The sequence below is a fragment of the Camarhynchus parvulus genome, chromosome 11, assembly GCF_901933205.1.
Source record: "Camarhynchus parvulus chromosome 11, STF_HiC, whole genome shotgun sequence".
Taxonomy (NCBI): Eukaryota; Metazoa; Chordata; class Aves; order Passeriformes; family Thraupidae; genus Camarhynchus; species Camarhynchus parvulus.
This window is the reverse complement of record NC_044581.1, coordinates 4,668,575-4,691,712: the sequence shown is the minus strand read 5'-3', so window position 1 is coordinate 4,691,712 and position 23,138 is coordinate 4,668,575. Positions and strand designations below refer to the sequence as shown.

Sequence of the window (23,138 nt, the reverse complement as noted above, 5' to 3'; positions counted from 1 at the left end):
AATATTGAGGTCAGGAACACGAATGGCAGCTGGAGCTGGGAGCTGTTTGGTTGTCAGAACGCCGTGCTCCCAAGTTCTGCTTTAGCCAAATCGTGCTGTAATTGTGCCAGGGCTTGTTCCCTCTTCACTGGGTGTGCAGGGCAGTGTTGTGGTAACTGCACTGTCAAGGAGGGCTCTAAAGCCATTGTTGTCTTCAAGGTTTCTTTTGAGAAGTTTGTTTCTGGCAGTCTCCTGGGAGCTTTGGAGGCTGCCCTGGCAGTAGGAAGTCAGGATCAGATCAGGCCAGAATTTGCTTCCAGACTTTTTTTTTTTTTTTCAATTTGATATAATTTTGTTTTGGTTTTGATTTAAAAAAAAATAAATTGAAATGCAACCTATTATGTTTTAGTGGTAGCTGAGTTGTAAAGTCTCTGTGACTTTGAGAGGCAGTAAATCAAAATAGTTGCCTTGGCCAGAAACTCTGCCTGGCACAACTCAGAAGTGCCTACATGCATGTTATGTTTGGATAAGTAGTTGAGGGGCAACAGTGATAAAGGTATGTTAAAAGTTTATGCTTTAAAAAGGGATTTAGAAGTCACTATACCAGGCTTGAATGGGGAGTTGTTAATTATATTCCTGCTCCGACAAGCCCCTAGAGATTGCCTGAAGGGAAGAAGCCATAAGGCTCTTACCCAGCCCAAAATAGTAAAAAAAATACAGTTGGGCTGCTGCTACACGTCAGGCAGAGGGAGAACTGGGAATCAGAGCATCTTGTTTACCCAGGAGAACTAGAGATGAAATTTCTTGTCCTTTCTTTGTACCTGCAGACGCGCAGCTCATCTGTGCGCCTGACGTAAGAGGCGAGCTGGGATGAAGGTGTGGCAGGATGGGCTGCTTGGGATGTCTGGCTAATTTATACTCTGTAGGTTGCCTTTACACTTGTATTAATTGCCTTGTTTGGCAAAACTTTTATTATTAAAGAGCCTTTTTTATTCTTTTTTTTTTCCTTGATTTACAATGTATTTTGTGGCTGGAACAGGGCTGATGTGTCTGGAGCTGATGAGTCAGAAATGCTTCACTTCTGTTTTGGTTTTTTTGGTGGTGTTCTTTTTTAATTCTTTGAATCTGTTTTGTTTGTGTTGGTCTCATCTGTAGTTACTAAAGGAACTTTTTACTGGCATGGACTGACAAATATGAACCGTAATGAATGGTTTGAAAGGGTTTGTTTCCTCACTCTGTTCAGACTCTTATTCTGCATATTGTACTGTGCTGGTACTGAGGACCAATGTAGTGCTACCCATGCGCAGGGGAGTCTCCACTCCTGTCTTTGCCTCTCATATTTTATGTATGCCTTAGCTTAATATGTCCAAAAAACCAAAATAAATCACTGCTTATGCACAGCCCTGAAAGTCCTTGTCCCTATCAAGGAAGTATGTCCTTAATACCCTGTGGTTGGTGGCTGGTTTATGTCCTCAGGCATGTTGGTTTACATCCCCTGGATGATGTGGGCTGCCTGCTGCAGCTCTTGTTTATGGACATGGGGAGTGCTCTGTGTTGGAGACTCCTGTGCTGCTGAAATCCATGTTCCTGGTTCCTTTTCCATCTTGGCTGTGGCATTGCTTTCTGTGAAATTCTTGCAGATCTGTGTTTTCCAGCTCTGGGCATATCCAGAATTCTGGTGCTTGCCTCAGTTGGAGTCCAAACATCTTCCAGCTGTTCCACAACACTACTCATGCACTTATAATTTTGTCCATTTGACTTCATACTTACCATCAATTATGAAAATCTTTCTCCAACTCTGTTGCTTATTGCTCCCATGTGCTGTAAGGATAAGTGAGGTATAAAAACCTGGTTAATCTCAGTTTTCCCAGCAGATCTATTGGTGTTTGTTAAATAATAATATTTACAGGAATAAAATGAAATGAAATGAAATGAATTAAATAATAATACAGGAATATTTGGGTTATTAGACACATACATGCTGCACAGCATTGCGTTTCTTAAATATATTTAACAGCAAATTTAGCAGCATGGGTACTATATAACACTGTACTTGTTTCTTCTAAAAAAGCTTTTTTAACAAGTTTAAAAGTGGAGTTAATCTGAAAGAAGACATATTTCAAGTAAGACACTCTTCATTTCTTGGCTTAAAACTCTATTTCAAAAATGTCTTCCCTTGTTTTTCTGAGGAAGTCCTGGTTCCAAACTGCTACCTAAAATGTGTGACACTGCTGGGAATCAATTCAGTGAGTGGACTTGTCAAGTGGAGCAGAAGAAAACCAAAGCCAAACCACCTCTCTAAACCCAGCAGGTGTTTCTGTCACAGAGCAGTGACTGCTGAACCAGATGAGCCTGAGCTGTGCTTTGTGGCATGCACAGGGTGCAGAGCCACAGGTGCCCAGCAGCTGATCTGCACTGCTTGTGTTTGACTTGTTGGCAAGCTCAGCTGGTGCAATTGCTTGGTTGTTTTCTGTGCTGGCTAAAGAAACCCAAAGTGAAATGAAACATCAGGTCCTTGGTGCTGCTGAGAACTGCCAGGGTCCGTCCTTGGGCACAGTTTGTTGAGTGTGTGTTCTGTCTACTTAGGGCCAACTCACATGTTTAGGCAAGACACTCTGGTTGAGGGTAGATTTCCAATTTAGATTACAATCTAGCTCTGGATGAGCTCAGTGTAATCAGGGTAATTTCAGATTTTCATGGTAAACAAGCTCTTCATTGAGCAAAGCCCATGAGCCCCGTACAGGTCACCTGTGCTGCTGTTGAAGGAATTGCCTTGTTCCTTTTCTTATGGAAAGGGATGAAGCCACATTTTTGCCTGACTTAAACTTTTCAATAGTTGAAAAAAATAAGTTATATGTCATAGTTTTTGTTTCTCTTAAAGCAAACAAAGAAACTTCTGCAAGTTTTTGTGCTGAGCTGTTAAATGGACTTGTTTGCCTTGAGATCTGAAGTTGGAGTTAGAGATAATCTTAAGGAGAGAGACACAGGAGAGACATAGGAGAGGCATAGCCAAAATCTTCTGAGAGCTGGCACCCTTTGCAGGGTGTGGTGAAGACTGACTTTTATGTGTGGTGCTAAAGGCCAGGGTGCGACCTCAAAGGAAACCTTCTGATTTGGTTGTAAAATATCTTTTTGGAGGATGGTGGTGGGTGGAGTGAACTGCTGCATCATGTTTTTATGTCTGACCTGTTTAATAATGTGATTATTAAGGAGTTTTTTTGCACGTAGAAAGACTAGCCTTTATGGGAGAAAACATTACAGGGATGAAGGCAGACAAATGAAAAACTTCACCATTAAAATGGTCAGTCCTAACTGGGACTTAATTAGATTGACCATGGAAAGCTTGTACTTGAAAGACTAAAACCTACATAAGGAAGCCCAGACCAGGAGACTAAATTAACCTTAAGTTTGCAGCAAAAGCAGATTTTTTGTTTTCTCCTTAGTGATGCAAAATCTCCAAGTACTCACTTGTCATTTTTGGGACTGAGTCATCCTTGTGAGCATGTTTTAGGTTTGGTGCATGTCTTTGCTGGAACAATTTGTTGGAGGTCCAACTTCATTTTAAAATGCTGATGCTCTCTGGAGAAGGCCAAAACATTGGTGCAGGTAAAGGATAAATCATCAAACCCCAATTTTATTGCCCTTTGGTTTCGAAGGACAGCTTTGCTACTTGAATATTAAAGTTTGCTAGTGTGGCAATACTGGCAAAGCATGTGTAGACCAGCCCTTAATGGCTAATCTGGAGCAAAATCATTAATTTGGGAAGACAGCTCCTTTCCAAAAGACAAGTGTCTCCCTCTTGTCTGGTTCCTGACACCCTGCAGTGTAAGTAGGTCAGCAAACTGTGTTTGATGTGATGTGAGAGCAGGTAAAAGTTTTGTGTTGCAAAGCATCAAACCCAAAGCATCTGTCTCTTGTTTCCCAGATTTTCTGATGGCTGTTCACTGTAAATATCAACAACCTGCTTGTGGTGAATGTGGTCTGGAGCACTCTTGTAGGCACAGTCTTTGCAGACAGGTGTTTTCTTTATTTGTTTAGGTTCCAATATACCAGCACTCCAAGGATTAAAGCTTTCCAAGAGTTATGCTCTTGTTCTCTGTATAACTTATGTGACCATTGTAAAAACACATCAGTTGTCTTTTCTTAGTAGTTTACAGATAAGGCAGAGATTTCAAAGATGAAAATATTCCCACAAAATTATGTCTGACTCACAAAAGAAAGTGGTGTCGGTGGTGGCCAAGTTCTGAATCTGAATTTTCATTTTGTTTGTTGTTTTGTCTAGTTGAGTATTTAAAAGCGATTATTCCCCTCCTATAAACGTTCAACTCTAAAATGTAAGAAAACCAAAGTATTGGGTGTGCTTTGATTTGTTCTGCTCTTTTAAAATAAGAGTAAGTTGGAAGTTCCATCCTAATTCTAATAAGAGCTGTGGACAGTCTTAATTTACCAGTTGTTTTGCTTTTTGCTTGTGTTTTTTTTTTTTTTTTGTTTGTTTTTTTTTAAATAATTATTTTTTGAATCTGTTTTATGTCATTAGAGGTAAATTGTTGTTCCTAGCAGTATCAACATTGGTTCTTGAGCCTGTGTTTTCATTTTGAGGATTCACCTTGCTTATACTGCTTACCTCTACAGAAGAGGTACTGGAATTTTTATCCTCATTCTGCCTCATGTAGAGCATTTCAGATGACTCATTAGGATTGTATTCCTTAAGTGATGTGGAACAGCAGATTCTAAATTTGTCACACAGACAACATCAAAACACAACATCAACCCATTTGTTCTTATGCCACTGGCTCAGGGTGTTGTGTGTGCCAGCAGTTTTCCTGACGAGGCACAAGATGTTGGGGTGGATGCTGAGCATTTATAGAACAGTTTCATGTTACTGGAAGCAATTTCAACTTACAATCATGATCTTAATTAAAAAATGGAAATTATTGTTTTAAAACATGTATGGAGTCAAGTTGCTCAAAATTAAATTACTTGAGAAAACGGGATGAAGAAGTTGCCTTGTTTCGTTTCCTCCAGCTCTGTCTTGCCTGCGCTCCGCTCCCAACTTGTGGGGATTTTGGTTGGCTGGGAGGGTTATTTCCTTCTATATCTCTGATGTTCTGGTCTTCCATCTGAATTAAGGAAGACTGAGGCAGCCTTTTCAGCTGTGGTTTGGCAGCTTGGAGTGCTTTTAAAGTAATTAGAAATGTTGTCCTCAGTAGGAAGCTGTCACATGCCTGCTTTAGAAGCAGCTGTGCTGCAGCTGGCCCATCTCTGCACCTTGGGCTGCTGGTTGCCACTTCCAGCTCTGAGCCACACAAATCACAGGCTGAATAAATCACCCTGAGGAGGAGCATGGCAGAAAGAAGGCATCCTCCTTCTGGGATGCTGACAGATTGGAAAGCCTCTGCTTAAGCATAGCTGCTAACTTACTTTCTGAAGTGACATTTGAGAGAGGGCAAGGGTTAAGTATTTCTCCATGTGCTGCCCATTGTTTTCTGAGCTGGGAACAAATATGTTTGGAAACTTTCTCGTTCTGTCTCTGGTGTTATGACAGGGATGCCCAGGCCTCAGTTTGCAGGCGAGGTATGGGTGCAGGTCACAGCTGGTGCTGGGTGATGCAAGAGGAGATGTGGCTCCTTGCCCTCTGCTTGCACACCTCCTACTTCTCTCTCCTCCTTCAGCTTTCTTTCCATTTGGACTCATGATTTTTTTTTCCTTAAACTTTTCCAGCCCCAAACCTGGTTATAACACGTCCTTGCATCATATTTTTCCTCCCCTCTTCCCAACAGGCAGTAGCTGTCCTGCAGTTCTGACGTGAGTAACAAGGAGTACCTCCAGCTGCCTTTGGGAATTGCTCTCTTGGCATAGCTCAGAAGAACTTGTACTGAAATAAATAACCTTATATTTTATTAACCAAAAAATTAAAATCATGTGACAAATGCATCACTATTGCTTCCCATGACAGATGATAGGAACAAAACTTAATCTGAACTGGGAAGCATTTGCATAAGATGAATGTTTGCCTAGATACAAGCGTCTGTAACTTTGAAGTAATTTGATTTGTTCTCAAGGTTATTTTTCTGCTTTGGTTTTGTGTTTTGGCCTTGCATGAGGGCCTAGGTCATTTCTTTAAAGCTCACGAACTGTTGATGCCTGAAAAAGTACACAGTAATTAGAACATCTACCCTGATAAGACCCAAAAACTCTGAACAACACTTTCATGTTACCAGGAGGCGTCAGTGTAAAGTCCACGCAATAAGGTGATTTAGCTTGGGTGTGTACAGGTGATGCTAAGATGAAAGTTGGTGATAAATAGCACAAGTCCTTTCCCTAATCTCCCCATTAGTGCTGGCATCAACATGCTTATTATATGCCTTGGACTTGTTTCAAGCCCCTCAATGTGTTGGACACCCCGGGTTCTGTGTAGATACTGCTGTGTATTGGATCATAACAGCTACTTACAGGTACCTGACTCATGTGAGATCCAGGGATCACCCAACTGTCTTTTCTGCTGAAGGAAGCCAGACACTGTGAAACTTGATACATTTTATGTTAAATTAAAAGAAAACAGAGTTTTGTCCTAGGAATCCAGAAATGCCTTTTGTTACAAACCAAGAATCCCAGAGCTCCGGTGTGAATGGAGGTAGTTTGGATAGATTTGTAAATGTGTGTAAAGGAGCCTTTGCTCTGTTAGAAGTGTAAAGGCACATTGCCCTGTGTGTATACGTTCTGTAGCTCATTTGGAGCTTGTAGACATGGAAAATGCACACTGCACATGGGCAAGGATAGCTCGGGTTGAGGTACACGTTGTATGTTCTGCTGGGAATGTACATTTGGGACAGGAGTTTTCAGCTGACAAGCTGTAAATCAGTGCCTGCTATTACAGCATGAGCTTTAATGGGAGTCACATAACTTTCCTAATCTGCTTCCAGGTGTTAGGAAATAAACAATTTCCTAACCCACGCCACGCTGTTGCTGTTGTTATTTGTATTGTACCCTGTGCCAGGTGCTGTGCAGGCAGGGTGAAGCAGCTCCAGCCCTGGTGCATGGGCACCGCTATCTCCGGGTGTTCTGCAGAGTAGAAAAGGAATGTGAAGGCAGGACCACAAGGATGATGAACTAAAGGGCTAAAATTACTGCCCTTATTCACACTTAAAAATAGCTCCTTACAGACTAAGGTTTTATTTGATGTGTGTTACAGCTTAATTTGTGAGAAACTTAATTTATTCTGATATGAGTAAGTGAGGCAGAATCTGCCCTTAGCTAAGACCTATTTATGTATTTGCTTAGCATGAGTGTGGATAGCAGGAGGCTGGACACTTTCAGCTTAGCAAAGCCACAGCTTTTCACATTAAGAAACAGATTCTATCTAAGGATATATTCAAATGAATGTTAAAAAGTTGTAAAAGCTTTATTTTAGAGTGCTGTGGTATAGATGTAGGTCACTATATATACACAGAAGTACGGAAACAAACTTTCTTGTCCTTATATAATGTATTCTTCATTGACCAAAATGTGGAAAAATATGTTAAAAACTGGTCTTTTATTAGCTCTTGTGGCTGTTGGCACCAAACTGGTGGATGCTGCTCCCTTTTGAACACTTAAAGTTGTCTCTCCTGGAAGAAGTGTTTGCAGTGACAGCTGGTGGAAAGCAAAGTGTCTGCTGTGCTATTATTACTTCCTCACCTTTTCCCCTAGCCTCCACCATTCTATTCACAGGCACATCACAGTGCTCCTGGTATGTTGAAAGAAATGGCTTGTAAGTGAAGTGTCCACTGATGTAGATGAATATTTAAAGCTCTGCTGAGCAGCACATGGGCTGTTCCCTGCAACTGTGAGTGCACGGCTTGGTTACAGCCAGGCACAGCATTAGGCTGATAACATCATAAATGACACAAAATGCAATCCAAATGTTTGTGCTGCCAGTGAATATTCTGATCACATCTTCTAACTCTAATTATTTCTTCCTTGGTAAAAAAAGTTTTGGTTTTGTTTTGCTTTGGGTTTTTTCCCACCTTTATCAAAGCAAATTCTCGTGTTTCATCTGTCAGCAGAGCTGCTGTTCTGTTAGAAAGTCTGAGTGAAGTTTTTGAATGCTTGTGATGAATGAGCTGGGATAAAACATACTTTGGCTCTTTGATGGCCTGGGTAGTTTGCAAGGCTGACAGATTTGTTCAGTTTGGAAATGTGATGAGCCGTATCAGAGGCCATACCTATCTGGTAATTCAAGGGACAGTTTTTCCATCACATTGAAAGGTTTTAACATCTCTGTTGTGGCCCAAGAGATCCATATTCTGAGATCTCAGATTCTTCAGAAACTGACAGCAACCAATGCCCAGATTTTGAACTTTGCTCTTTTCCTTTTCTCTTCTCTTAGAACAAAATTGAATTACAATCCTCCAAAGGATGATGGCTCAACATACAAGATTGAACTTGAAGGAATATCTGTTGATATCATGAAAGAGATACTAGACTACATCTTCAGTGGGCAGGTATGGTATTAAAAACCCCTAAACCTCACTTGGACTATTTGGCAAAATAACTTGAGTTTTAACACTGCTATCCTGAAAGAAGTTTAAAGCTTTGTGATGAAGGTTCTGCAGAGTGGGACTGTGCTTATGAAGTAGAGCAGTAGGCTCTGCAGGAGTTGTCTCCTCTTCTTGTGTCGCAGGGGAGGACTTTAAAATTTAGAGTCAATGTCAAATCCTTGTATTAAAATTGGTGGCTACCTTCAGTAACCTGCTTTAAAACAGGCAGTGTTTGTCAGCTGTGACAGAGGACTGCTTTGGTAGCCACAGAGATGGAGACCCCATCACTGAGGGTTACAGTACACCAGGCACCCTCCCTCCCTGCCCCTCGTGCCCACCTCTCTGGCCTCTTGTCACATCTGCCTGCCAGGAGCCTTGGCAGGAGTTAAAGTTGGTGTGTCCAGTTTATTTGGAACCACACTGAGATTACGAACAAGTTTAGCTTTCAGCAGAAAAAGGCAGATTTGGCTTGAAATTCATTCCTACATGAGTGTTTAAAAGAATTTATTTATTTATTACAGCAAAACTCATTTTAGGTTCCTGGATGAGATGAGCAATTTTATGGTTGGTTACTTCAGGAACTTATCAAAATTTCTGCTGCACACCTTCTGTCAAGCAAATGCCTTTCCAACTCTGTGTTAATTAATTAATGGTTAGCAGTCATATCAGTTTCTCCTGATTCTTACACTGGCTTTAATACTCCATTTTTCAGCCGCTGAGAATGAGTGTAATGAATGCAGGCATGTCATGGAACAAATGAGTGATAGTAGCTATAACTTCTAAATTAATTCTTGCAGATCAGGCTAAATGAAGAAACTATCCAAGATGTGGTACAGGCAGCTGATCTCCTGCTGCTTACAGACTTAAAAACTCTCTGCTGTGAGTTTTTAGAAGGTTGCATAGCTGCTGAGAACTGTATTGGTATTCGGGACTTTGCACTGCACTATTGTTTGCATCATGTTCACTACCTTGCCTCAGAGTATCTGGAAACTCACTTTCGAGATGTCAGCAGCACAGAGGAATTCTTGGAACTGACTCCTCAAAAACTGAAAGAAGTGCTGTCGATGGAAAAGCTCAATGTTGGAAACGAAAGATACGTCTTTGAAGCAGTGATTAGGTGGATTTCTCATGATTCAGAATCCAGAAAGGTCAGAACATCCAAATGTTTGTATTTTGAATGTCACAAATTGGAGTGTTCATTCTAATCAGTGGGAACTTGAAACAGATCTGTTTCTTTCAGGACTAATCTGACAGAATTTATTGAATTTTGCCTGAAATGCAGATCACAGCATTACAGTAAAAGGGTGAAAGCTGTGTGGTTGATATATTATCTGCTGCCTTCATTATTTAATAGGCATTAAGAAAAAAAAGCGCCATTTTGACATTTGATGATATAATCTTGTTTGGATGATGGGAGAGCAAGTAGCATGTTTATAGAGAAACTTCGAGGACTTGATGTGTTTTCTTACTAACACTCTCTTGTATAGTTTATTACTCGCCAGTATCAAAAACTCTCAAGTATTTGCTAAGCACAGGAGCATCTGCATGTCTGGGTGCCTCCGTGCTGGGGGTGACTTTGTGTCTGTGCATGTCCCCAGGTCCACATGAAGGATGTGATGTCGGCAGTGTGGGTGTCGGGGCTGGACGCGGCGTATCTGCGCGAGCAGATGATGAGCGAGCCGCTGGTGCGCGAGATCGTCAAGGAGTGCAACAACATCCCCCTGACACCCCCGCAGCAGGGAGAGGCCATGCTGGCCTCCTTCAAGCCCCGGGGCTACTCCGAGTGCATCGTGACTGTTGGGGGGGAAGAGAGAGTGTAAGTGTGCAGTGGTGTGGCAGCTGGTCCCAGTGCCAGCACTCACAGCTCTGAAAACACAGATGTGTGCACCTATTGCTTGTTACTCTATCATTTGAGTTTGTTTTAGGTTGGTCAGACACACCTAAAATACCTTTGGGAGTGATTCAACAATAAATAGTTATTTTGTTTCTGACATTCAACATGTAGTAAACTTTGAGTAGGGTTGTTTGTTCAGTAAGTATTGGCTAGATTTTTTTACGCTGAATAGACTTAAAAACAGAATCATTTCTGATGATCTGAAAAGCATCTCTATCAAACCTTAGGGGTAATGAACATGTGCTTTAAACTGTTTTGTTTATAATAGATGTGGTTCCAAAAAAAAAATAGTCATTATTGGTGCATCTGAGATAAGGTGAAAATTCCTGTTCCACACAATAATTCCTTTCTTTTCTTGAGTACCCCCTGGAGCAGAAGGGAGGGTTCAGTCCTGTTTAAATAAATTTAGCATTTATATGTTAGCTCTTTATAGAAGCGTAGTAAACCACTCAGATAACATTTTGCATGTCAGTTTGTGAATCACTTTACTCAGACATTACTAATACTGTCTATCAGTTCTTCTTAGCTTGTTCAAAGTTCATAAAAAAGGTTACAGGCAGATACAGTAGGAATGAAGTGAATCAGCTTTTTATGTCTCCAGGTCTGTACAAACTCAATTTACATGTTTGGCTTGGGGATCTTCTCCTTACCAGGGAAATGCCACGTGATGAATATACAGGAAAACAAGAACAAGCCAGCTTTGGACACGAGCTGTTAACAGTGAACTCGTAAAACTCTGTCTTTGTCTTTCTGTTTCTGTTTGTTCCCTCCCCACCCTGTGTTCAGATCACGGAAACCAACCTCAGTGATGCGGTGTATGTGTCCTCTTTATGATCCCAATAGACAGCTCTGGATTGAACTTGCTCCTATGAGTATTCCAAGGATCAATCATGGAGTATTGTCAGCAGGTAAAGGGGAACTTCATCTTTGTAGAGTCAATGTTATGAAAACTTACCAGTGCCTCAAAATCTGATATACAGCTTATAATAATATATTTTCTTCAAAACTGACTGCACTGGGGTTATTTCATGCTTCCCCTTTGTCTGCCCAAAACTGTACTTGATTCTGTGAAAATCCCTGTCATCTGAGTGTCTTAAAATCACTATTCCTGCAACATTTTGTGGGAATCTGCTACATCTGTCTCTCCAGGAGTATTTAATGTTTTAGGTAAATTCCAGTTGCTGCATCACTGAAAATGTTGAAGGGTATCTGCAGGGGCAGACTTGAGTCAGATGTATTTGCTTTACCTTTTCCAGTCCAGAGTCTGACCTGTGACTGGTCTGGATCTCTTGGTGAATTCCAGAATACAGCTCACCAGTCATGTTGTTTTGCTCAGTGTGGAGGTGTGAGTCCTCTTCTTGAGAGTCCTGTTCTTAAGATCATGTTACATTTTGTTTTACAGAAGGATTTTTATTTGTGCTTGGTGGTCAGGATGAAAACAAGGGAACGCTAAGCTCTGGAGAGAAATATGATCCAGACACCAATTCATGGAGTTCCTTACCACCAATGCATGAGGCAAGATCTCTATCTAACTGTTGGGATTTAAGTTTTTACTTTGGCAAAATGTTCCTTTTCTTCTGCAAAATTTTATTCTGAATCTCCAGTCGCTTGCATCTTACACATTCCAAATCACGCTACAGACTGACTTCTGTTTATATCCTGTTGTTCTTGTGGTCTGATGCTGACTGCTGGATCTGGAAAAACTAAACAATTGGTGAAGAGCTAACTGTAAGATGAACTACAAAATTTCAGGAATTTCATAATGAATCAGTCCTATAGTATACTTAATGTTCTGCGTATACTGGCCTTCTAAAACAAGAGACCTCTGAGATGGACAAAGGGATCGGACTGTGCAGAAAAGATGGACAGAGGACTGGCCAACATACAGAACTTGGCTTGCACAGACATATTTAGGTTTGGTTTGAGTTAATGCTTCCTTCTTCATAATTACATTCCATCAAAAAGTAACAGTTTGTTATTTGTAAACATAGATCCTTAATACACCTGTGTTTTTATCTTTGTAAATCAGCACAGGGTGATTATTAAGAAATTGTTTACCACAGGTTTTTCTTCTTTGCAATCTCTGGTTGACAAAGGCATGTAGATTTGACTACAATTTTAGTTATGATGCATTAAATTTCCTGCTTGTGATATGCTTGCTGTGAGACTGAGGGGTAGCTGGGCTCATACATACAAAATAGAAGAGCTGCCTTTGCACAGAGAATGGGTCAGGCTTTGCTGCTAGAGAGACCTGAAAGCAACAGCTTCATTGTGGAGACCACCCCTATGGGAACTGAAATATGGCCAGGCTCTGTTCTTAGATTTCTCTGTGGTCTCTTTGGCTTCTGCTGCTCTGCTTTTTTTTTTTTTTCTTTTGATACCCTTTGTTTTGTTTAGTTGATTAAATTAATAATCTTATGCTTATGAAATTTAGGGCTTCACCATTAAAAAAAAAAAAGCCAGGCATAATACCAATAGCACTTTGCAGACAGTTACTCTGAAAAATAAGATTGTGTTCATTTATTCACAATGGCAGTTATGTTTTTCAATGTTGACTTTATTGATGTTCCTTAGGCACGACATAATTTTGGTGTGGTAGAGATTGATGGGATTCTGTATATTCTGGGAGGTGAGGATGGTGAAAGGGAGCTGATCTCTATGGAGAGCTATGATATTTATAGCCGGACCTGGACCAAGCAGCCAGACTTGACCATGGTTAGAAAGGTAAAAACTACATCCTATATTATTGTGTTGCTTCTTGTTAAATAGTCAAGGCAGATATATATGAGTGTGTGTGTGTATATATATATATATATGTATAAAAATATGTATTTTAATCTTTTGCTTCAAGTAGAAGCTGAAGCAAATAGCAGCTGTAGCTGCTCACTCTCAAAATTAAATGAGAGTGAGCAGCTTCTTCTCTCTTTATACTCCAAAACAAAACTGTGCCTGAGCATTTTTATGCCTCACATTGTTTGCCATGAGTTATAGACAATCCAAATGCCTCTGTGTGTGTGTATAGACAGCTCTGAGCTCTCAATACATTTGCGTGTCATTTCAGATATATTTTTCTTTTTTTCCATAAGATTGGCTGCTATGCAGCTATGAAGAAGAAAATCTATGCAATGGGTGGAGGCTCCTATGGAAAACTCTTTGAATCTGTGGAGTGTTACGACCCCAGGACTCAGCAGTGGACAGCAATCTGTCCTCTCAAAGAGAGGAGGTGAGGGAAAATGGAAGTGAGGGGACTAGGTTGCTTTTCCAACCCTCTGATGGGAGGAAAGTGTCCTTTTTCTGATGAATCTGAGAAGATGGCCTATGAATCGCACCAGGTCTTTCTGAGTCATGGTGGCCTGTAGTTAACATGTGGCTGAGTAAAGACAAGCATCCGAGCAATAAATACAAATTTTGTAGAAATATAGCCCTGATGTTACAGGCACTAGTTCCCTGATGCAAAGTGAAAACAAGAAATGATAGTTCAATTGGAACTTCACAGTATTTCTAGACAGAAATCTTTTTACGGGGCTTTTTTTTGTGTGATCTGAATTAGGTGCTTACAATTAATATCCATGACTCATCTTGTTGGATATTTAAGGCATCTGTGTGTATAAATAAATAAAAGAGTAAAAGATGAAGAAAGTTCAGAGGGATATGCAAAAGGGTTTTGATACATGGCATTAATATTTTTTCCTTGTTTGGATTTTCAGATTTGGGGCAGTGGCCTGTGGAGTTGCCTCTGAGCTTTATGTATTTGGCGGGGTCAGGAGTCGTGACGACAGCCAAGCCAGTGAGATGGTGACGTGCAAATCAGAATTTTATCATGATGAGTTTAAAAGGTAACTGCTGCAGCTCTAAACACAGACAATAACTTGCCATCCAGTCATCTGCCTGCTCCCTCACCCCTTGTTCCTGCACTCTGATTCACACGGGGTCTGTGCCATGTGCCTGTTGCTCATTTCACTTTTTGTCACCCAGTTTGGCTGTCACTGAAGGCCCATCCACTCCACTTTTCCCTCTAACATGCCAAGCCTAATTCTGTGGAGCCACCAGGTCCTGAGTGCCCCTGGACAGGAGAAGCACCTTGGTCACACAGGGAGTTTGTGGTTCTTCCCCTGCACTCTGCAATTTCCCCAGGTGCAGGGTACTGCTGCTCCCACCCCTGCTCGTGCCCACAGCTCCCTGTTGAGTGCTCATTACAGGTCTTTTCCAACCTAAATGATGCCGTGGTTCTGTGGAGGAATGTATGTATGTACAGGGATATTTCTTCATGATCCAGCCCTATCTCCAAAGATTTGCAGCTTAGGGAATTCCTAAACTAGAGATAAGAAATTTGATGTGTTTCTGTTCCAAGCATTTGTAGCTGATGGCATCCATGTAGGCTTTTGCCATAGGAAAGACACTATGGATGCTATACATCCCACAGGCACCTCCCCACACTGCATGGCTCATCTGCTTCTGTTTCTTTTGAATTTGCATCCAATTACTTAATTTCTTATCTCTTGGCTCTGGTAGTGGAATCCACCCTATATGTGGTAACCATTCAAAATGTTACCTTACATTGAATTTTTTGTTTAGTCACCTTGTTCTCCAGTCATAACTGACAAGCTTGGTTCCTCCAGTGACTTTTTTCTTGCATATAACTGTAAATTGGATTATTCTTCTTTCATAAATTAAATTTTAAAAAGACTTTGTGGTCAGATGTTTCAAGGCTTGTTGACAAGTGAAGGAGATTAGCATGTCTTTATTAGAAGATCAAGACTGATTTATGACAGTGACCTGTATAAAAGGACACAAAAATAGAACAGTAGATGTAAATTCATTATATAATTTTCTTGCAAGATATGGCTGTAAAGAGACTTTAATTTCTGTATGAAGAGGTCTTCTCTGTTGTTCAAAGTGATGTCTAAACTAGCTATAATCAAATGAAGCTGAAGAAAAACATCCTTTAAATTGGTTAAAAGAAGAAGCCAGATCAGAGGGGCTGTTGGTGCTGCTGCTCCCTTAGTGTTTGCTAGCCTTCTGGAGGCTGGGGAAATGGCAGAAATTTACTAATGTTTTGCAAGAGGTCTTTGAAAGGGAAAGAACTGTGGAAAGAAGTGCTCCCCTCTCTCCTACTTGCTATTTTCAGCTGATTTACTTGAAATATTTCCAGTCTGATTCTGTTCTTCAGAAGGTTATAGCTCACGGTTCCCCAGCAGTGGCTGCAGACCTGTTTCACTGGTTGATGCAGGTTGAATTTCCGTGCAGTGGAGTTTGGGGAGCTGGGAGGGCCCAGCCTGGGCGCTGCCATGGTGCCACCTGCTGACTGCACAGCCACACCTGCCACAGTGCCACGGCTTTGTGTCTTTGCTTGGTGGCATCCCCAAGCATTGCAGGGTCCCAGTGGAGCAGTGATAAAGCTGCAGCTGCCCCAGCTGCTCTGAGTGCTGGCTGTGTGGTGTGAGGCTGTGCTGGCACAGGGCAGGGCAGGCAGCAGAGCTGGCTGATGGAGATGATGGAGGAGGCTCATGGGCAGGGCAGCTGAGATACCAGACTTTGCCTTTCTGCTCTGCCACTGCCCAGTCTGAGCTTGGAAATGTAACTCAGCATGAACCTGCAGGCAGGGCACAGGTTTGGGGTGTTTCTATGGTGACTGGGGACCAGGGAAGGCTGGAATGGTGGCAGCTGCTCCCAGGGTTTAAGAGGCCCCAGCTCAGCCCAGGGGTGCTGTAGCCAGAAGAGGGTGCAGTGTCTCTGTGTTATGTTCCAGCACTCAGCTCCAGGGTCTGTCAGTTGTCCCAAGTTTCAGTACCCTCAGAGCTCTATGTAGCAGATCAATTCTAGCAGTCTCAAACCAAAATTCACAGTGACTTTTTAAAAAGTTACTTGCCAATACTTTGTAACGAGCTGTGGGCTTTTCCAGCTGTTTTTAAAAGTGGAGAGCTCCATTATGTTCACTCTCTGTGTGGATGCAGAGAACTCTCTGGGCTGTGAGTTCAGCTGTGGATGGTGCTGGTTCTGGGGTACGTGCAGCAGTGCACACCTGTGTCATCTGCACAAATTTCCATGTGTGCCTCAGGCCTCATTGCCAGAGCACAGGCTCCAGCATCCTGCCAGGCACCCAGAGCCTGAGTGTCTGAGTTACAGGTTTTACTCCAGAGTGAATGTCTAAGGATGTACTCACATCAGTATATAAACATATTAATTCATGTAAGCTGCCATAATTCTGGCTTGAATTGGATTAAAGGACTGGACTTGTTTAATATTGTTTACTTTGACAGCAACTTACTCCAAAATAACTCACAGTACAGAGTCTTTCAGAATTGTTATTCTTAACCATGACGCAGACTTTTCAAAGACTGGGGATATGCTGAGATCTTCACACTAGCAAAAAAATAAACACTGGACTCCTGTTAAGCTGTGCTGTATAAACGAGTAATAGAATAAATGAAGTGAGACAAAATAGTACCATCCACATGGAATGTGAGCAGGGTAATGTAGGAAATAATTCTCATACTTGAAGTGCTGCTGTAACTGAGATTTTTCAATTATTAAATATTTTGTCAGGCTGTCTTTAGAGTCATGTGCATGAGTGGATTTAAGTGAACCCAAAGATAGAAAAAGCTGTATGTCAGACTGCAGGGTTTTTGCAGGATGTAGATTTTTTTCAAAGTCTATAGATTGAGCTTTGTGTGCATTGTATCCTGTTTTTTTAAATATTGATCAAGCTAAAAACAGATTTAATGAATGTGAAAATGGAAGATGGAAATGTGAAGGTATCCTTCACTCAGTGATCCAGTGTTGGTCTACTCCATAAAAAGCAGGAAGTCTTAAATACACACTCAAGACCTTGATGGGTCAGACTTTCTATGAGGGTTCATAATTTATAATGCACTTTTTGCACCGTGTAGGTGAGTGGAGAATTGGATGATGTCTGTACACACTTGGGTTTTTTCTTTTCTATGTGGATGGTTGGAAATATTTAATACAGCCCAAGTTGACTTCAGGATTCTCTGCAAGATCTGCTGATATGTGGCCACTGCTGCCTTTCCCTGGTGGTCTGTAAGTGGGGTAGGATTTCTTCCTTCTTCTCATGATTCAAAAAAGAATCACGAAAATTTGCAGGTACTAAGGGGGATAAAAGTGAGAGAGAATTTTCAGCAGCAGTACTTGGGTAAAATATCCTTTGCAATGTTCTTTTTGCTACTGGAACATCTTGGAAATAAGGAAGAGCTTTCAGCAGCATATAACTAGTGAACTAAACAGTCTTGTAACATAGTATGTGTAATTAGCAACATTTTTCCAGTCAGTGTGCAGAAATTTCATTAAAAGCAAATGCTTATGCAAATTGATTGACAGCACTGTCAGATGAGAGGAATGTGGATTTTCATTCATTTCCAAGCTTCCTTTCTCAGCTGGGGTGATCTTGAGGTGACATGTCTGGAATATGTTGGCTCTGTATCACATCTTTATTTACTTCCCACTTGGAAATAAAGCAGTTACCTCCATCCCACTCGTTATCTACAGCAGTGTGGATGGATCATTTTGTTTCTCTCACTTTAAAACGGAAAGAAATTAGGCTTCCTTCCTTTTTTTTTTTTTAAATGGGGTGGAAGCCTGCTCCTGTTTCAGACCCATCACTTCTGCCCCTGGTTGCAGCAGGACTTGCCTCCCCCCTGCTCCTCTTGGACTGCGTTTGAGTGGAGCCATCCCAGGGAAGTACGCAAGACTTCTGTTCCAAGGACTGTTTTCAGATTCCTGAAGATTATGAATTTTTGGTCATGGTGTTTTTTCCATACTGTTCAAACAGCAGGCACAACCCACATTAAGCTGGAGCTTAGTCAAATTCTGATGAAACGTGACCCCTTGCCCTTCCTGTCTTTGTTCCTTCCTAGTTTTAACTGCTAAAGCTGCTGTGAGTGTTCCTGAAAAGTGCTGCCTGTTTTTTAAAGCATACACATTGAGAAAGCTTGAGGATGAATTTTCACAAGCAGCTACAGAAACTTTGATACTGTCCTTTGGTGATGCACAGTATGAAAATGCTTGGGTCTCACCCTGTGGGTTTAGGTTTTTCTATTTAAACGCCAAAACCCAGAGTATCTAGTGCAGATAAACTCCTGATTTGAGTTTTTTCCCTTCCTTAACCTGGTCCTATAGTTAGAACTTAAAAAAAATAATAATAATCCAGTCTTCCTTCTGCATTTCTCTGCTACTTACTCAGTTTTCAGAATTCTAGGTCACTTGCTGCTAAAAAGCAATGAAAATGCTGTGCCCTCCTCCTACAGTAAGGGAAGGAAGCTAATGAAATATGGTGCAAGTTGTTTTGATCTGTGAGAGTTTCTAAACCAGTGTAGGGAACTTCTCCTTTTCTCTTGTTAGTCCATCTGTCCTCCTCTATGACAGCTACAAACCATTTCCTTGCTTTGTGCAGAACATTAATCCTTCAGTGTACAGCACAGACAAAATAATGGGCAGCCAATCCTTTCATTTGCCCTTTAAAAATTGATTGCTGTCTCCAAGATAATTGATATAGAGCAGCATCTCCTTCAGTGCCAGAAGAGTGGTTTACTTCTGAATCAGGAGTTCAGATGATGCAGAATTTTCAAAGATCAGCAGTATCTGGGAGGGCATTTTCTAACTTTTTCCTTCAAATTAACCTGGTATAGCCATGAAAATATATGGGATGATTTTCAAAGGTTTCTCAGACCTTTATGTTCTCTGTAAATCATTTACTAAGAAGTGTAGGAGCAGTCCCCTAAAATGGCCTTGATTTGTACATGTCAGGGTCTGTGTGTGGTAACTGTGACAGCATCTGCAAAGGTGCAGCAGCGTTTTGTAGGAATTTGTTTCAGAACCACAGAGAAGATGCTGATAACTCTTGGGACCTCTTTATAAACCAGCATCCCATGTGGATGAGGAATACATCCTTACCTGTTTTCCAAAGGCTTCAACAAGAAAAACTGCTTTTCACATGGTGGAAAGACCAGGCTGATGTAGTGTTGAAATGAGCCTGAGCTTATAGTGAACACAGGGGAATTGTAGGAGCTGGAAAGGGATTGAAAAGAGCCTGATATGAGATTGGGAAGATCTGTGGCAATTCCAGATAAAAGACATTTCTTTTCCAAATTCCAATACCACTTTGATTTCCAGTCTTCTATCCCTTGTTTGAAGTTAAGCATTGCCAAATGCTGCATTCTTCATAACAGGCAAGGATTTGTTGTCACTGATAAAGCACTATTAAAGAAGTTGAAGAATTATATGGGGGAGACACTGCTTAATAACAAGGTTCTGCTATAGCAATTTGTTTTTTCCCTTACTATGGATCATTAAAACTTATATGTGTTTATTTTAAAGACAATTTAAAGACTATTTTTAAGACAAAACTGCCTAAAATTTTCTCTGTAGGGAAGATTGACTGGCATTGCTGTTGTTGGCTCTCTAACATGTCTGCTCTCTTCCAGAAGGTCACACTGTGTGGCTGCAAGAAGAATTTATTATAGGTAGATTACACAGATGAGTGGAGCAATTCTGAAATTGAGCAACCTCAGGATACAGCAGTACTAGCTGCTTTTCCTGGCTAGGAGAAACCAGGACTGTTCCAAACTATACAATGTTCCCTTTACATAACAAATATGTAAACTCTGCTTTTGAGTCAAAGATTACAGCTGCAAAAAGATTTAGGATTATTTTTTTTAATGTGCTCACTAAAAATCGAATCCTGTTTTTCAACTGTTATTTTTACAGGTGGATTTATCTAAATGACCAGAACTTATGTATCCCAACTAGCTCTTCTTTTGTGTATGGAGCTGTGCCCATCGGAGCCAGCATATACGTGATTGGAGATCTCGATACAGGTCAGAACCAGGACTAAAAACCTCTTTATGCTCATTTCCTTCCAATATTTTGAATACTTGGTACTGATAAGACGGAACATTTTAAGAATAAGAGGCTGGGACACTGTTCTGTCACTGTGTGTCAAGGGGATTATGCTGGACATACAGAAACACACAGGTTGGTTTTGGACTCTTCAGTAACAAGTTCAGTGCCATAAGCATTGGCTTGATTTGGTTGATTAGTTTGGAGACCAAAAGAGGTCAAGACTAGGAGTGTGTTACTGCTTTTATCTAAGTGTAAAAAGACCTGTTAGTGCCTGAGGTTGTAGCTCCTGTCTTTGCAGTGGGAAACAGGCAATTCTGCATTCTAGGGGCATCGTCCAGTGGTTCATAAGGATGTGATAGTGACTCGTGGCTCTCAATCCCAACCAAATTGATGTGTGCTATCAAACACTCAGTTTGCAGCTGCTGGCATCTGGCCACGCTCTGTAAAAGAGATTGGGAAGACTTTTGTGGCCATGTGTATGTATATGAGTGTGTAGCAGGGCTTTCTCCAAAATATAAGTAAACAAAATTCCAAATTTGGTGAGTTTAAGTGGATCAGAAATGTCATAGTAGTTCCTCTTTGACAATAATTTCAACCACCCATCCAGACGCTGATTTGTGTTCCTGTGCTTGCTCTCGTTCACATATTTGCCTTCCTAGTGGTTAAGCTGCAGTGAGTTTTAAGCATTCCATCTCTTTTTTTCATTAATTCAGGTACAAACTATGACTATGTTAGGGAATTTAAGAGGAGCACGGGCACCTGGCAGCGCACCAAGCCGCTGTTCCCCTCGGACCTGCGCCGGACGGGCTGCGCGGCGCTGCGCATCGCCAACTGCAAACTCTTCCGGCTGCAGCTGCAGCAGGGATTGTTCCGCATCCGCGTACCTTCTCCGTGAGCCCGTGCTGCCAGGGGACCAGACTGGAAGAGTTCTGTGCAGTCCACCATAATCTAGCTCTATTTAAAGGAAAAGCTGAGAAATTACAGCTGAAAATTACACTGTATGCTGTGCTTTGGTATGGTAACTGTTTTTGTTTTAAATGCTTACAAAGCTTGAGTCTCAGTACTTGTTTCGGGAACAAATAACTTAAGTACACATTAAAGAGAAGAGAAGGGGGAAAATAAAAGGGGGAGATCAAGGAAACACCTTCAGTCGTAACCATTTGGAGTTTAAACCTTGTTATTGAAGGAGGATTTTGTGTCTGAAACTGGTGGGAATCTGTTTCCTTTGGTGAAGCTTACTGAAAAGCAAAAAAAAAAAAAAGCTTTCAGGTGCGTTTCCCCTGCGGGGAACTGATACGAATCCATGTGCTATCTGGAACTGGATAGCTGTAATACACAGAAGCTACATGATAACCAACCTCCCTGGTGTGCTGCTGTTGGAGCATGAGGCCACAGGAGTTGTTGGTCATTGCACCTTTTATTTCTAGTCCTTTCTCAAAAGATAAGGTCTGTGCCTAGAAAATGGTGGAGGTGTGTACATACGGTTTTTCATTGATTTGCAATGGTTTCATTCTGACAAATATTTTTAATATATATAAAATGGACTAATCTGAAATGGATACACCCCAGAAAATGGATACAGTACACCACAAAGAAGTAAACAGTTTTTTCCTACGCTGTCATTCAGTAGCCTGATGAACTGGTCTGCAGGTGGGTGGCGTGCAGTTCTGGGTGGGCTTTGGTGGCTGTTTTCCTTGAAGTGAAAAGGGAAGACATGTTTGGAACAGTTTGTGATGATTGCTGCTTTTGGTAAGAGCAAAAGGACAAACTAAATAGATTGTGTTCCTTTTTACTTCAGTCTGCTTGCAAGCTAAGAATGGTTTTTAACATTGAGGATTGTAGAAAGGTGTATTTTATGTCTCTTAGAACAAAGGTGAAATATGACAAGGATATATTTATTTTGCAGAAAACATGGGGTTTGGACTAAGAGTTAAGGAAAATTTGTACAGTGACTTTAAATTGGGATCAAAAGTTGGTTTACTAATGATTTCTGTGCTACAGTACAGTCTTGTTTACTGCTGTCTGACTTTGAAAGCTGGGTTTTATGGTGTGGTTATAGTGAAGAACTTAGTATCTTACGTTTTATTTCTTACTAAGCCTTGTTCACATCAGTAGTGATATTTAATTGACTTTTTGTTTGTAGTCAAGATCAGCTGGTAGAACAGTTTTACCTCAATTTTTGATTTCTTTGTTGTTGTGATGGGTGGGACATAACCTGTATTTATTTAAAGGGAATAAAATGGGAGAGATGGAAAATAGAAATTATACCTCCTGCCCTTCAGAAAAAGAGACTTTGTACAACCAGTATTATAACTACATACAAGACTTTCCACTCTGCAACTCTGTGGACCTCAGACAAGCCAAACTCTGCCCTCAGTTGTGTTAGTGTAAACCTTTGTCATCTTTATTGAAATCATCATACATATGTTTAAATATGATCCCAAACTACTTCAAAATATTGGTATTTCACTAAATAGTCCTTGAAGAGCCATTCTGAAACTTATTTCTGCTCAGTCCTTCCATAGCACTGATGTGGGGTTGGAATTACTCTGATTCCTGAGCAGAGGAGTATGGGAGGGTGGGGAAAAGGGCAGCAGCCAATCCATTGACCTTTTTTTATTTTTATTTTTTACAATGCTGAAGTGCTGCAAAACTTGAACTATATACATCGATTTTCTGACCTATATTAGTTGGCATATTAAAAAGTTTATATATTTATGCATTGCAGTAAACTTGGTGTGTGTATATATATGTCTTTAGATTTTAAATTTATATATAATGCTTTACTACAGAAATGTGAACCACTATTTCCATCCTTGGCTGGCTTGTGAAATAAATCAAGTGCTGTTAGTTTATCTGTTAAACTTCCCTTTTTTGAAAAATCTTAC

The 23,138-nt window shown here is 40.9% G+C and overlaps 1 protein-coding gene across 2 annotated transcripts in view; it reads left to right on the top strand.

The window, feature by feature from the left end:
• Window positions 1-23,138, top strand: part of GAN (gigaxonin) — a 39,880-nt gene that overhangs the window by 5,208 nt on the left and 11,534 nt on the right. The window contains exons 2-11 of one of the 2 annotated variants that reach the window (XR_004061069.1): window positions 8,348-8,462; window positions 9,296-9,646; window positions 10,097-10,314; window positions 11,179-11,300; window positions 11,795-11,907; window positions 12,967-13,116; window positions 13,479-13,615; window positions 14,100-14,228; window positions 20,116-20,225; window positions 20,964-21,263. Coding sequence is in view for 1 of the 2 variants with exons in the window: in XM_030955885.1 (XP_030811745.1) it covers window positions 8,348-8,462; window positions 9,296-9,646; window positions 10,097-10,314; window positions 11,179-11,300; window positions 11,795-11,907; window positions 12,967-13,116; window positions 13,479-13,615; window positions 14,100-14,228; window positions 20,116-20,225; window positions 20,964-21,145 (1,627 nt within the window). In the remaining variant the exon portion in view is untranslated. Of the gene's footprint in view, window positions 1-8,347; window positions 8,463-9,295; window positions 9,647-10,096; window positions 10,315-11,178; window positions 11,301-11,794; window positions 11,908-12,966; window positions 13,117-13,478; window positions 13,616-14,099; window positions 14,229-20,115; window positions 20,226-20,963; window positions 22,782-23,138 lie in introns of those variants that run through there. The other variant, XM_030955885.1, reaches the window with a different exon arrangement.